This window comes from Pan paniscus, chromosome 16, assembly GCF_029289425.2.
Source record: "Pan paniscus chromosome 16, NHGRI_mPanPan1-v2.0_pri, whole genome shotgun sequence".
NCBI lineage: Eukaryota > Metazoa > Chordata > Mammalia > Primates > Hominidae > Pan > Pan paniscus.
Window position 1 is genome coordinate 7,429,039 of NC_073265.2, and position 13,235 is coordinate 7,442,273.

The 13,235-nt window shown below is 47.3% G+C and overlaps 1 protein-coding gene across 10 annotated transcripts in view; it reads left to right on the forward strand.

The window, feature by feature from the left end:
- OCA2 (OCA2 melanosomal transmembrane protein) overlaps positions 1-13,235 on the forward strand; it is a 381,861-nt gene that overhangs the window by 246,251 nt on the left and 122,375 nt on the right. For 8 of the 10 annotated variants that reach the window (XM_055099067.2, XM_003828056.5, XM_063596986.1 and 5 more), the window contains 2 exons: positions 2,406-2,499; positions 8,786-8,879. The exons of 1 other annotated variant lie outside the window; for it this stretch is intronic. In XM_055099067.2, coding sequence (XP_054955042.1) covers positions 2,406-2,499; positions 8,786-8,879 — 188 coding nt within the window. Of the gene's footprint in view, positions 1-2,405; positions 2,500-8,785; positions 8,880-13,235 lie in introns of those variants that run through there. One more of the 10 variants, XR_004666399.3, reaches the window with a different exon arrangement.

The following is a 13,235-nucleotide window of genomic DNA, read 5'->3' on the forward strand; positions in this document are numbered from 1 at the left end:
GTTTTCCAGATCAGCCACCATTGGTGCTCTCCTCCTCCTGCTGCTCTTTAGAGTGGTTGACATACGCAACTGCCCGCCATCCCGGGCAGTTGCGTATGTCAACCACTCTAAAGGGCCCAGGGGTCTCTCCTTCACACCCTGTGGGCTCTCTGAGGTGTCTGGTGGGGACAACACAGCTCTCCATTCTCCGGAGCCTCCCGGAAGCAGGCTCAATGGCTGTGTCCTTCCCAGCTCCTTCTAGCAACATAAGCCACAAGGGGGCATGCTCTTTGAACACAAATTTCTTTTTTTTTTTTTTCTTTTATTATTATACTTTAAGTTTTAGGGTACATGTGCACATTGTGCAGGTTAGTTACATATGTATACATGTGCCATGCTGGTGTGCTGCACCCATTAACTCGTCATTTAGCATTAGGTATATCTCCCAATGCTATCCCTCCCCCCTCCCCCCACCCCACAACAGTCCCCAGAGTGTGATATTCCCCTTCCTGTGTCCATGTGATCTCATTGTTCAATTCCCACCTATGAGTGAGAATATGTGGTGTTTGGTTTTTTGTTCTTGCGATAGTTTACTGAGAATGATGATTTCCAATTTCATTCATGTCCCTACAAAGGACATGAACTCATCATTTTTTATGGCTGCATAGTATTCCATGGTGTATATGTGCCACATTTTCTTAATCCAGTCTATCATTGTTGGACATTTGGGTTGGTTTCAAGTCTTGGCTATTGTGAATAATGCCGCAATAAACATACGTGTGCATGTGTCTTTATAGCAGCATGATTTATAGTCCTTTGGGTATATACCCAGTAATGGGATAGCTGGGTCAAATGGTATTTCTAGTTCTAGATCCCTGAGGAATCGCCACACTGACTTCCACAATGGTTGAACTAGTTTACAGTCCCACCAACAGTGTAAAAGCATTCCTATTTCTCCACATCCTCTCCAGCACCTGTTGTTTCCTGACTTTTTAATGATTGCCATTCTAACTGGTGTGAGATGGTATCTCATTGTGGTTTTGGTTTGCATTTCTCTGATGGCCAGTGATGATGAGCATTTTTTCATGTGTTTTTTGGCTGCATAAATGTCTTCTTTTGAGAAGTGTCTGTTCATGTCCTTTGCCCACTTTTTGATGGGGTTGTTTGTTTTTTTCTTGTAAATTTGTTTGAGTTCATTGTAGATTCTGGATATTAGCCCTTTGTCAGATGAGTAGGTTGCAAAAATGTTCTCCCATTTTGTAGGTTGCCTGTTCACTCTGATGGTAGTTTCTTTTGCTGTGCAGAAGCTCTTTAGTTTAATTAGATCCCATTTGTCAATTTTGTCTTTTGTTGCCATTGCTTTTGGTGTTTTAGACATGAAGTCCTTGCCCATGCCTATGTCCTGAATGGTATTGCCTAGGTTTTCTTCTAGGGTTTTTATGGTTTTAGGTCTAACGTTTAAGTCTGGTACCAAAAAAGAGATATAGATCAATGGAACAGAACAGAGCCCTCAGAAATAACGCCGCATATCTACAACTATCTGATCTTTGACAAACCTGAGAAAAACAAGCAATGTGGAAAGGATTCCCTATTTAATAAATGGCGGTGGGAAAACTGGCTAGCCATATGTAGAAAGCTGAAACTGGATCCCTTCCTTACACCTTATACAAAAATCAATTCAAGATGGATTAAAGACTTGAACACAAATTTCTTACAGAAACTTCACAGCCACTGTGTTTCATTGATTACAATAATGCAAAGTGCATCAACGTCAGAAAGGTGCACCAGAGGCTGGCACGGCTGACTAGAGAATGGTGCTTCCTGGCTGTAGAATCTGGTACCTGATGTCATGCTGTGAATGTTAGCAGGCTCAGGGTGCCTGGCAGGGAGCAGCCGTGATAAGTGGCTTAGCACAGGGGACCCAGCGTGCAGTTTAGGGTCAGGGGACTGTGTGTGAGTTCCGGCTGGATTGCTTTCGAGGTCTGTGCTCCTGTGCCTCTCTGCATCCTGGTCTCCTCATCTGTCAAAGGAAGGAGTAACAGCACACTTGAGGGATGTTGAGGATTCAAGATGACGTGTGCATAGTTAGCACAGCACTCCAGGGTTCTATGAGCTCTGTTTTAATGGCCATGTTCTCAGGCCCTGTGTTAGACTCTGTGTGCCTTTACCCCGTATAAGAGCCACAGCAGCTGGCAGGGCTCAGGACCAGGAGGACCAGTTGGTGGCAGCTGGCATCAAAGACATACAGATGAGTTCAAACTCAAGTTTCTGTGGATTCCAAAGTTTGCTTTGGTTTCTTTCCACAAATCTTATGCTCCTTAGAGTTTGAATGCTGAGAAAGCATTTGGATTTTCTAAATTGGTCACAGTATGGCAGCTTCTCTGAGCGTCCATGGGACGTGGCATCAATGTCCTCTTCCTCCACAGATTCCCGTGCTCCTGAACCTGAGCCACGACCCTGAGGTTGGCCTGCCCGCACTGCCGCTCATGTATGCCCTGGCCTTCGGTGCCTGCCTGGGAGGTAAGGGGCTGCTGACTGCATGGGGGTGGGGGTGCACGCCCACACTGTTGTTCAGCCCAAAGCAACAGTTAGTGTGTATCAGATTAAAAGCAAATGAAGGAGAGTCCGGATGATTTCCTGAGTGGACACACATATTCAGCTTTGACAGAGCAATTCCAGAGCAACTCCATTCCTTCCCCTTCTCTGCAGAGCTGCCGCCGACTTCCCGGGCCCATTGCCTGGGGATGACTGGTTCTGATGCCTCACAGCTAATGTGTTCCCGCCGTGTGCCTGTGTGGGTCGTGCTTAGGTTTAGAAACAGATTTTGAATCAGAAGCCATCCTCAGTTGCAGTTCTCTTTCTCTCTTAAGCAGTGGAGGGACAAATGGGTCAGCTAGAAGGGGAGACTCTAACCCATAAGAGTGGGAAGAAAGATTAAAGGATGTTTTTGGGGTGGGCATTGCACTTTGGAGACAGTGAGGAGTGGATTAGAGAGAGTGTTGGGAGAGACTGACCTCTGGTGAGCAGACACAGGGTTGTGGATGCCGTTGCTGTGGAGAGAACAGCGGGGGAGTCCTTCTCACAGCTAAGAAGCCTGATCACCTTTGGGAACACAGGGGGATTGTGAAGAATCTTAGATCAACACATCAGATACGCTTTAAGTTTTTATTCTTATATCCAGGTATGCTTAGATAATCCAGCTTTCTTTGTTCTTTGATTGATTTCTGACTATTAAATCAATACCTCTCTGGTTAGTTTATCTCCTTGGCTGAAAAGGGGGATTAATGTCATTCAGTGAAGTTTCTGTAATGTCAGCAGCCAGCTAATTCATGTAAGTCAGTGACTGATGCCTCAAGTTCTTCCGAGAGTGTAGAACTTGTTGAAATTGAGTGCTGAAATTGCCCCTAAGAACCAGTCCCGGGAAGGCAATGCAGAGCTACATTTAACATCAACAATAAGGAACAGGATTCAAGGACACCTGGAAATGCATCCCCTATGAGGATTCTGTTCATTTGAACTTGCTGAGCATCTGCTATACCCTTACATTGTAACAGACAGTGAATTCACCCCCCTGCTGTCGAGTGGGGAGGATGGTCACCTAAACTAAGGTTACAGCATAGACTGACACGTCCTGTAACGGTGGTGTGCCCTGAGTGCACAGGGCCCTGAGGAGAGACTGGAGACATCGGAGGAGGTTCTGCAGACAGGGAAGTGTGAAGCCAGGTCATACAGAGTGACGGGCCTCGTGAGCTAGTTTGGATTTCCCCAAAACATGTAGGATCAATGTGGAGGAGATTTCTCTAGGAGAGACATCAATGTGTGCCATTTATAGGCTAATTCCTAAAATAGGATTAGACACTTATTAACTGAGCACACTTTGGAAGCAGGGATGCAGCGAATAATGAATGTTTTCAGTCTTGGGAGCGTTTTAATCTAGTAGCTCTGGCGATTGAAAGGCACCTGTTCCTGGCACGGCAGGAGTGCAGTTGTGTTGGGAGTTAACTCTACACTTATTCTCTCAAGGCCCTTTCTCGTTGACTCAAGATTTAGCATTTTACAGAAATTATGGTAAAATATGTGTAACCTAAAATGTACCATCTTAACTGTGTGTAAGTGCACAGTTCAGTGGCATTAGGGACATTCACAGCGTTGTGCAGCCGTCACCACCGTCCATCTGCAGAGCTCTTTTCACCAGCCCAGGCTGAAGCTCTTTCCCCATGAAACACCAACTTCCCATCCTCCAGGGCTGGCATTCTGAGGAACACTTTAAATAGAAGTTTTCATTTGGTTTTAGAAATGTCATTTGCTCTATAAATTGGAGGTGATTCACTGGATACTTTGAAACAACTTTTTTTTTTTTTTTAACTGGTCTGACCCCAGTATTTTTTGGTTGCTCTTTTCATGAAGAGCTAAGAACAATTCAAATAAGCCTTCAGAAAAACCTGCCTTTGCCTGAGTTTCCTGGAAAGCAGAGGTGGAGGCAAGTGCACGTGCTAAGGTGTTACTGGCAGGTGCAATCCTAAGGCAGAAAACCTGTGGGAAGGAAGTGAAGTGAGCGTGGAGAGTGAAGAAGTCTTCCCTGCTGCAGTTATCTAGAGGCTGTGGGCAATCCAGGCAGCATGTGACTATTTTCTCAACAACTCAGGCAGCACGTGGCTGTGTTCACACCAATCCAGGCAGCACGTGGCTGTGTTCACACCAACTCAGGCAGCACGTGGCTGTGTTCACACCAACCCAGGCAGCACGTGGCTGTGTTTAGATCAATCCAGGCAGCACGTGGCTGTGTTCACACCCACCCAGGCAGCACGTGGCTGTGTTCAGATCAATCCAGACAGCACGTGGCTGTGTTCACACCCACCCAGGCAGCACGTGGCTGTGTTCACACAAACCCAGGCAGCACATGGCTGTGTTCACACCAACCCAGGCAGCACGTGGCTGTGTTCACACCAATCCAGGCAGCATGTGGCTGTGTTCACACCAATCCAGGCCACACGTGGCTGTGTTCAAACCCTAAGGCTGCTGCTTTCCTTAGGTTATATCCAGGTCTTGAAGGACTGGTGGCTCTTCAACTCGACAAAGGGAATGTCCATGCATAGAGTTAATTTATATGTGTTCTGTCAAGTGGAAAATCTCACTGTTCTGAGAGTGTGGCCTATTGAGTGGAATGTATACTGCAGACACAGGAGTTACCCTGGAGATTCGATTCTTTGTGTGCAGCATTCATCAAAAACAGAGCCAGGCATGGTTTTGAAAATGCCCTTGTTCTGCCTCTGGATCCATGCATTGTCTTCCCATGCAGGATGACCTGGGTGTGCCAGGACAGGCAGGGCTGTTCATGTGCAGGCCCGACCCCCCTGTGCTTCTCCGTCAATGGAAACTGGGAGGGAGGCTTGAGCTGGGGAAGTGACACCTGGGGCCTTGTTCTCCCTACCACATGGAGCCCATGCCACGTGGAATACCCTTAAAACCCCACTGGTATCTTATTAAATGACTGCAACATCGTTGGCATCTGAATAATAGGCTCACATTCTTAATCTCATGTGAACCCCACAACCACCCCAGGAGATGCTGGGGAAGGTGGTGACGGTCCTCATAAACACAGAGGAAGCAGACTCCCTGCATTTCTGCCCCTGCCCATGATAGGGAGGGATGAGCAGCTGGGTTTCTGGTCCTGGCCAGGGACTGGCATAGGGATGGGCAGACCAAAGCCATGTGGAGTCCAGGTGACATGAGGGAGTGTCTTCTGTGGGAGAGGGAGGAGCTCTGATAATGATTTTCCTGGCCCTGAGACCAAACCTCAGGAAACATAGGGGTCCCGCTCCCTCCTCTGGCCACGGTCATGTCTGGATGCGTGGTGAGGAGATGCCTGCAGGATCTGCAGCTTGAGTGTGGGCCGGCTCTGTGTGTTGCTGGCAGGTGGCAGAGTGCACAGGTGCAGGGAGTAGGTCCTGACGGCGCCACAGAGCTCTGCTGTCGCCGTGTTTGGACTTGTGCCACCTGGGACTGCCTGTCGCCAGGAGGTAAATGCTTCCTACGGCTAACACCGGCTGGTTTTGCATCTTCCTTTCCCTACTATCACAAATACCTCAGTTAATGTAACAGAAATGGTGGCAGATTTGCTCAGCTTACAGAGCTTAGAAGGTTTGAGACTTCAACTGAGGTCTTCTGAATTTAAATATAGCATTCCTTCTGTTGCACTGGCGGACACACTTTATTTCCAATACGTCTGTGCAGGACCTGCCAGGGCTGACCCATAACCTCCAGGCCTCTCTCCGGGGCCTCTCCAGGGCCTCCTTTCCGGAGCCTCCTCTCCGTGGCCTCCTGTCTTTGGCCTCCTCTCCAGGGCCTCCTCTCCGCTTTGGTATCAGCCTTGCTTGTCTCATTTTGCTGACCAATAAGACAGGAGGGGCCTGTGTAGGAGCCTTTGCCATAGCCTTTGCCTTCGTCATCAAAATGTGTTGGTGCCAGTTCTCCTCCCTGCCCTCCTGCCTTAGATGTGGCTGGGAAGCCATCCTGTGAGGGGAGGGAGAGGCCGAGAACAGTGGAGACCTGCCTGACAGTAGCAGGCCTAGCACCAGCTCCCCGCCCTCTGTCTCCAGGCTTCTCCTTACAGGGGAGGAGGTGGTCGCGCATGTGTCTAAGTGCTGTTCATCAGGTTTCTGTTGCCCGTAAAGCATTCTTTAAAGAAACGGCTCTGTGTGACTTAACGAGTTGATGTCCTGCCTCCCAGGCTATGAGTCTGTGAGAAGGCTGAAGGACTTCTGCAAGGGGATGGCTGAGAAGGAGAGCCCTCAGGGAGGGAGGCCAGGCAATTCAGACACATCTGGTTGCAGGAGGGCCTCTGGGGGAGAGCAGCCCCTCTGGTGTCACCCACACGACACTCCTGAGAAGATGGGTGGATGTCTGATGTCTGAAGGCTGAGCAGTTACCCCCATGACATAAGCCAGCCCTGCCCTTGCCTGTCCTCAGCCGCATCTCCCTTTCCAAGGAAAGAGCTGTGCTCCCCACTTGCCCCCCATCCTCCCTCATGCAGGCCCCAGGCGGTATGCAGCCCCTCCTCCAGATCCTTCAACATCCTTTCCTCCTCCCCATTCCTTTCCCTGAGTCCAGAGTGCTCAGGACCAAAATAGCCTCCTGAGCGGCTCACCTTGGCAACCTGCAAAAGGAAATGGAAAGATCCTTCTGTTTCCTGGGAAGTGGTCCCTCGCAGATCAGGAATCCACGCCCACAGCAGACAGGGTGAGATGCTCTCCACCTGGGCAGGACCTGCCTGCAAAATTATCATTTTAATTGGAAAATGGGCATTTTTTCAATCACTAATCCTTAATGGGAGAGAAAGTAAGTGGAGTCTTTTATTTTCAGCACTCACGCAAGTTGCTGAATGTGAACTTGGACCATGGGTTGGGCTCCACTCATGACGTCCTGGAGTTAGTAGGGTTTAGGGTGCAGGCTGATGCTGTCCTGGTACCCAGGGGCATTCATGGGGTGAACAGGGCAGGTCCTGCCGAGGAACATCGGCTTCTTTGTGGGAAGAGACTTGTTGGACAGTGAGAAATGATGGCCACATTAGATGGCTTGGCAAGGGTGTGGAGTCTCACTGGGCAGGTCTCCTGGCCAGGGAAGGAGTGGGGTTGGCAGGCAGGATGATGGGATGGAACCGTTGGTGCAACAGTGCCCAGAGGGGGCTGTCTGGGCCAGCACTGCCCCGAAGACTCGCGTATCGCAGCTGCTCCAGGCCTTTCAGACACTGCATGGCTGTCTACAGAAAGGCCTGGGGCAGCCTGAGCCCCACCTCTCACTGATCTTCCTCTGGAGCCAGAATGGTTCACGGTCAGGACTTGCCACTTCCCGACCTGACACCTGGGCACACTGCTCACCCTGTCTGTGCTGTGTCTTCATGGGGACGTGGGGCCTCCACCTGCTCTGTTATTCATGTTGTCCAGCCTCTGAAACGTTGCTCCCTCACACTGACATGCTGTAGGCAGCTCCAGGGCAGTGTTGCACAGTTCACCCATCCTCCATAGAAGGAGAGAGAGATGGAGATGGAAGGCGACTATTCCTCAACCGTGTGTGCACGGACATCAGGACTCAGCTAAACTGGCTGAGCCCGAATCACGCGCCTGTTCGTGAACACTGACCACGATGGCTGGGAGCGACGGAGGAGGCTCCTGGGCCTTCCCTGGGTGTGAGTGTGTGTGGGGGGTTGGATCTCATGACCCAAGTGGCCACCTTGGCCCTATTGCTCACCAGGCTGCGAGGATGGCACGCATGCATGTGTGCACAGTCATAAAAGCTTACCCAGAGAGGTGTTTTATGTCAAGGAGATGCCATTGGTGAAGACGTGAAGGAAAGGGGTTCCACCTGGTTGTTTTTACCTATCCTTTCATCCACTGAAAGAGTTTCCTAGTGTATGGGCCTGGAGTCCAGAGGAAGGTGGTTCCTGTCTGAGACTGCATTCCTGAGGGACACACGTTCTGGGCTTTGGTTGTTGGCCCCACTTGTGTTTTTCTCTGAAAGACACACAGCCCCACAGTGACTTGCCCATTCTCCTTAGCTTTCCTCCACTCTGTTAAATACAACAGCCATGGTCTTATCCATAAATGAATCATGGTATTTGTAATCAGTGAGCTTATTTTTTGCTTGCTTGCGTGTGTGTGTGTTTCCAGATATTTACAAAGTGGTCACTTTGACTATAAAATAATAATCAAATCAAAGCCTGTGAGATGATCTAAATATTACAAACCAAAGAGAACAGAAGCTTACCACCAAGATGAACTGGGATTTTGTTTTTAAATTTTGACTTTAGGTAATGGGACACTGATTGGCGCGTCGGCAAACGTCGTGTGTGCAGGGATTGCAGAACAGCATGGATATGGGTTCTCCTTCATGGAATTTTTCAGGTACTTTTAAATTCCCTTTAAATTTTCTGTTAAACTGTCTAGTTCCTAAGCTTACTTAATTAAAAAAATAACACATTAAATGCTAAAATAAGCATATTTTTAGCAAGTAGAGAGACTGTGGTGTAGGGGAGATTAGCTCAGAAAAAAACACATTAAAAATTTATTGCTGGTGGCTCACGCCTGTAATCCTAGCACTTTGGGAGGGCGAGACGGGTGGATTGCCTGAGCTCAGGAGTTTGAGACCAGCCTGGGCAACATGGTGAATCCCCAACATGGTGAAAACACAAAAAAAATTAGCTGGGCATGGCAGCATGTACCTGTAATCCCAGCTACTCAGGAGGCTGAGGCAGGAGAATTGCTTGAACCCGGGAGGTGGAGCTGAGATCGCACCACTGCACTCCAGCCTGGGTGACAAGTGAGACTCTGTCTCAAGAAAAAAAAAATTGCTGGGATTAGCTCCATAACGCAGAGGATGGTTCAGATATCCTGGATGACTCAGGTTGAGTCAGGGGGCCAGGAAATGACTGTGGGCTTGCCAGGTATTTCGTGTGGCTGTCCTCTTGAAAATTCCAGTGGGAGCTTGTGCCCTGACTGTCCACGAAGACGGTGCTGGATTGCACAGTCCCTGCTAGCAAAGACCCCGTAATGTCGCAGACTGAAGCCAGGGTGGCGGAATGGGGGCAGCCTGGCAGTGGCGTCCCTCTCTTGTGTGGGCACCTCTCAGGAGGACTGTGCAGAGATGAGGCCCTCGGTGGGGGCGTCCAGCGGATGCCTGCAGAGTAGAGCCTGCTCTAGGAGGAGCTGGGTCCGCGCTGGGGCCCTGACTGCCGACACGTCTGTGTGTGAGTAGCACACTGCACATTGCAAACAGGTGAGGGGGCAGAATGGAGGCTGGAAACCCCTGTCAAATGGTGCTGTTAAAAGGAACTTCATTTGTTTGGTGTCGAGCAAGTTTCCTGTGGAGTTCTTTGTACATTCGCACAGGGTGTATGCACAATGATGGTTCTCAGAACCAGCCTCGGGTAAAGATTTGGAACCTCAACTTTGGTTGAGTGGCAGAGAACCTTGTAGCCAGTGGAGACAGCGATCCCTGCAACAGGCACTGCTGCCTGGGGCTGGCTTGGGAACAGAACCCTGGCCATCATACCCAGGTGAGGACCCACACACAGCAGGCTCTTTGAACACTAGCACGTTGGATTTTGCCAGACTTATTATATTGGCCATTTCCATGGTTCGTAAGAAACTAGTAATACCTGGTAATTTTGCTGAGGCATTCATTTGAATGACACTCCTGGGTGACTTGGGTGTGAGCCTCAGGGGACGCTGAATGTGCATCTCCCGGTGGGACTCTGGGCATATCGCTGACCCTGCCGCTAAGGGACAGGGTTCAGAACTTAATGCCTGACCCAGTTCTTTCTGTTTGGACTCTCATCTGCCTCTGCTGAGCATAAAAGAAATCATCCTGTCAGTCAAACAAGAATTATCTTAATGAGAACAGCATTGATTACAGCAAATATAGCAGTGGCCTTTGCAGGGTGGCCTACCACACACTGCCATCTTCTCATCTTTGCCCTACGGTCAGTGAGGGTCAGACCCAGAGCACAGCCAAGAGAGGGGATCAGAGACAAGTGTGCTGAGTGGGCAGCAGGAAGAGATTCAGTTCACCCTCTCTACCAGCTCTGCCTCCTTCATTTGGGCCGGGCTCCTAACTTCTGCAGCCCTGGAAGGCCGTCGTTCTCACATCCTCCATCTCCTCTTCTTTGGTTGGCCAAGCGTACTATACACTGGCTCCTCTACTCTCTGGCAACCCATAGGCTGGATTTCAGAGAGCAAAAAGCGTGGCTTTTTGCAACACCAGTTGGTCTCACAAGTAGGCATGGGAGGCCTGGCATTAGTATTTTTTTTAAAAGAAGGTTTTTAGGGCAACCCCAGTCTGATCTTTTCCCAAGTAGCACTTTGGAATAATAACCAGGGCATCTGCCCAACTGAAAGGGTTTGCGTCCACACCACCTGGGACATGTAAAGTGCCTGAGGTTCAGCTCCAGTGGGTCATGCATGTGGGCACTGAACTTTTCACATAGTTCTTGCATTTGGTGTGCAGTGTGTGACACACCTATGCGTGTGTGTGTGTGCGTGTGTGCAGTTACTGTGGTGAACAGCTAGTATGACAGGAAGTCGGTGGCCTCAGAAAGCTTGGGCAAGACTGCCAGTTGTCTCCTTGAAAGCTCATTAGTCCCAGCCTTATGAATCACATGCATCTTCTTGGATGGAGAGTGTGTCCTTGTGGTGAGTGGTCAACAGAGTTCCTTCCTTGTTTTTGCCTGGTTCCAGTTCTTTCAGCTCTGACCATCCTTCTTGCCAGGTCCTTGCTGTGCAGAAATCAGAGCAGTTTTTGCCCAGGGAATGGTTATCTAATTGTGGTAGGGCCTTTATTTGCATGAATTTCTTAATTTGCAATTGCACATGCACTGATTTGACTTTTATCTAACTCAAAGATTTATTTTCATAAAAGGGGGCTTCCCGTGATACACAGTGCAGAATGTTTTAAAGAATTACCATTTCTCTCATGATGTAGATAAGTATTTAATGGAAAATATGTAAACGAATAAAATACAAAAGTAACCTATAATTTTGCTACCTAGAAATAGCCACTGATCGTAATTTGGTGTGTTTTCTTACATTTTTCCTGCCTACCATAGATTACATATTTTTTACAAAGCCTTTGAATCACATTGTGTCCTACCTTTTATTCTTTATACTCTATTGTGAGCATCTTAACAGGACATAAATTGTCCTTCCAAAATAGAATAGCTATGCCTCCAACAGGCAGATATATCCTGGTTTATTTTACGTTGAGGCATTGAGGTTGCTTGCTGTTTCTTGTTATGGTGTGATAAATATCTTTATAGATAAAACCTTGTTTCATTTCTGATAATTGAAGATAAATTTTCTGACATAGAACTGCTGGTTAAATGAGTGATGTTTTAAGAATCCAGATAAATATTGACAAGCTGGCATCCAGAAATGTTGCTCTCCACACATTTTATTGAACTTCACTGCTGAAACTCGTCACTGCCATTTGAAATGCTCAAGGTTCATCTGGCTGGCTAACAATAGACTCATGTTTTGTTTTAATTAATTCTACTGAGATTATACTCTTTCTGTATAAACACTGAATATTTGCATTTCTTATTTTGTAAACTTTCTATTCATATCCTTTGCCTTCGTCTTTCTCTTGAGAGATGAATTTTCCTATTTTTCAGAAGCTCTCTTGCATCTACAGAAATCAGTTCTGATATATATGTTGTGACTATTTTTAAGCTTATTTTTGTATTTTAAATTTTGCAAAGGAATTTTAGATATTCTGTAGTCAAAATGGATAAACTTTAGCTCCATTTTTATCTATACTTTTTGCTTTCATTAATTTTTTAAAACTTTTTCTTTCAAGATAATTGTAGATTCATGTGCAGTTGTAAGAAATAATTCAGAGAGATTCTGTGAGCCCTTTGTGCAGAAACCCCTGATAGTAAAATCTTGACAAACTATAGTAGAAGATCATAGCCAGGATGCTGCCATTGATGCAGTCAAGGCACAGAAGAGTTCCATCGCTACAAGGCACCCTTATGCTGGCCTTTTCCAGCCAGCTCTGCATCCCTCCCACCTCTACCCCTGCCCCAATCTCTTCTCCATCTCTTAACATTTTGTCATTACAAGAATGCTACATAAATGGAATCATACAACACGTGACCTTTTTGTATTGGCTGTTTTCACTCGGCATCATTGTCTAGCAATTCATCCAAGTTGTTTCACATGCCAGTATTTGATTCCTTTGCATTGCACTCCATGGTATGGATGGACCACAGTTTGTTTAGTCATCTCCTCACTGAAGAACACCTGACTTGTTTCCAGTTTGGGGCTCTTACGAATAAAGCAGATAGGACATTTTCTCCCAGTCTGTAGACTGTTCATCCACTTAACAGGTTCTTATACAAATCAAAAGTTTTGAATCTTAATGAGGCCCAATGTGTCAAAAAAATTTTTAATGTGTTGTGTTTTTGGTGTCAAAAGCATGACAACAGGAGACCTTTTTGCCTAGCCCTAGATGTTTTTCAAAGATTATCTCCTATGCCCTTTTTTTCTCCCAGATTTTATTGATTTACATGTTACATTTAAGTTCATGTTCCATTTTGAGTTAAGTTTCATATAAGGTGTGAGGTTTAGATCAAGGTTTTATTTTCTTTTATTTTTGCATATGGATATCACTGCACTCTAGCACCGTTTGGTGCAATGGCTATGGTTCCCCCGTTGAGTTGCTGTTGCAGCTGTCACTCATCAGCTGAGTGCATCTTTGTGGAT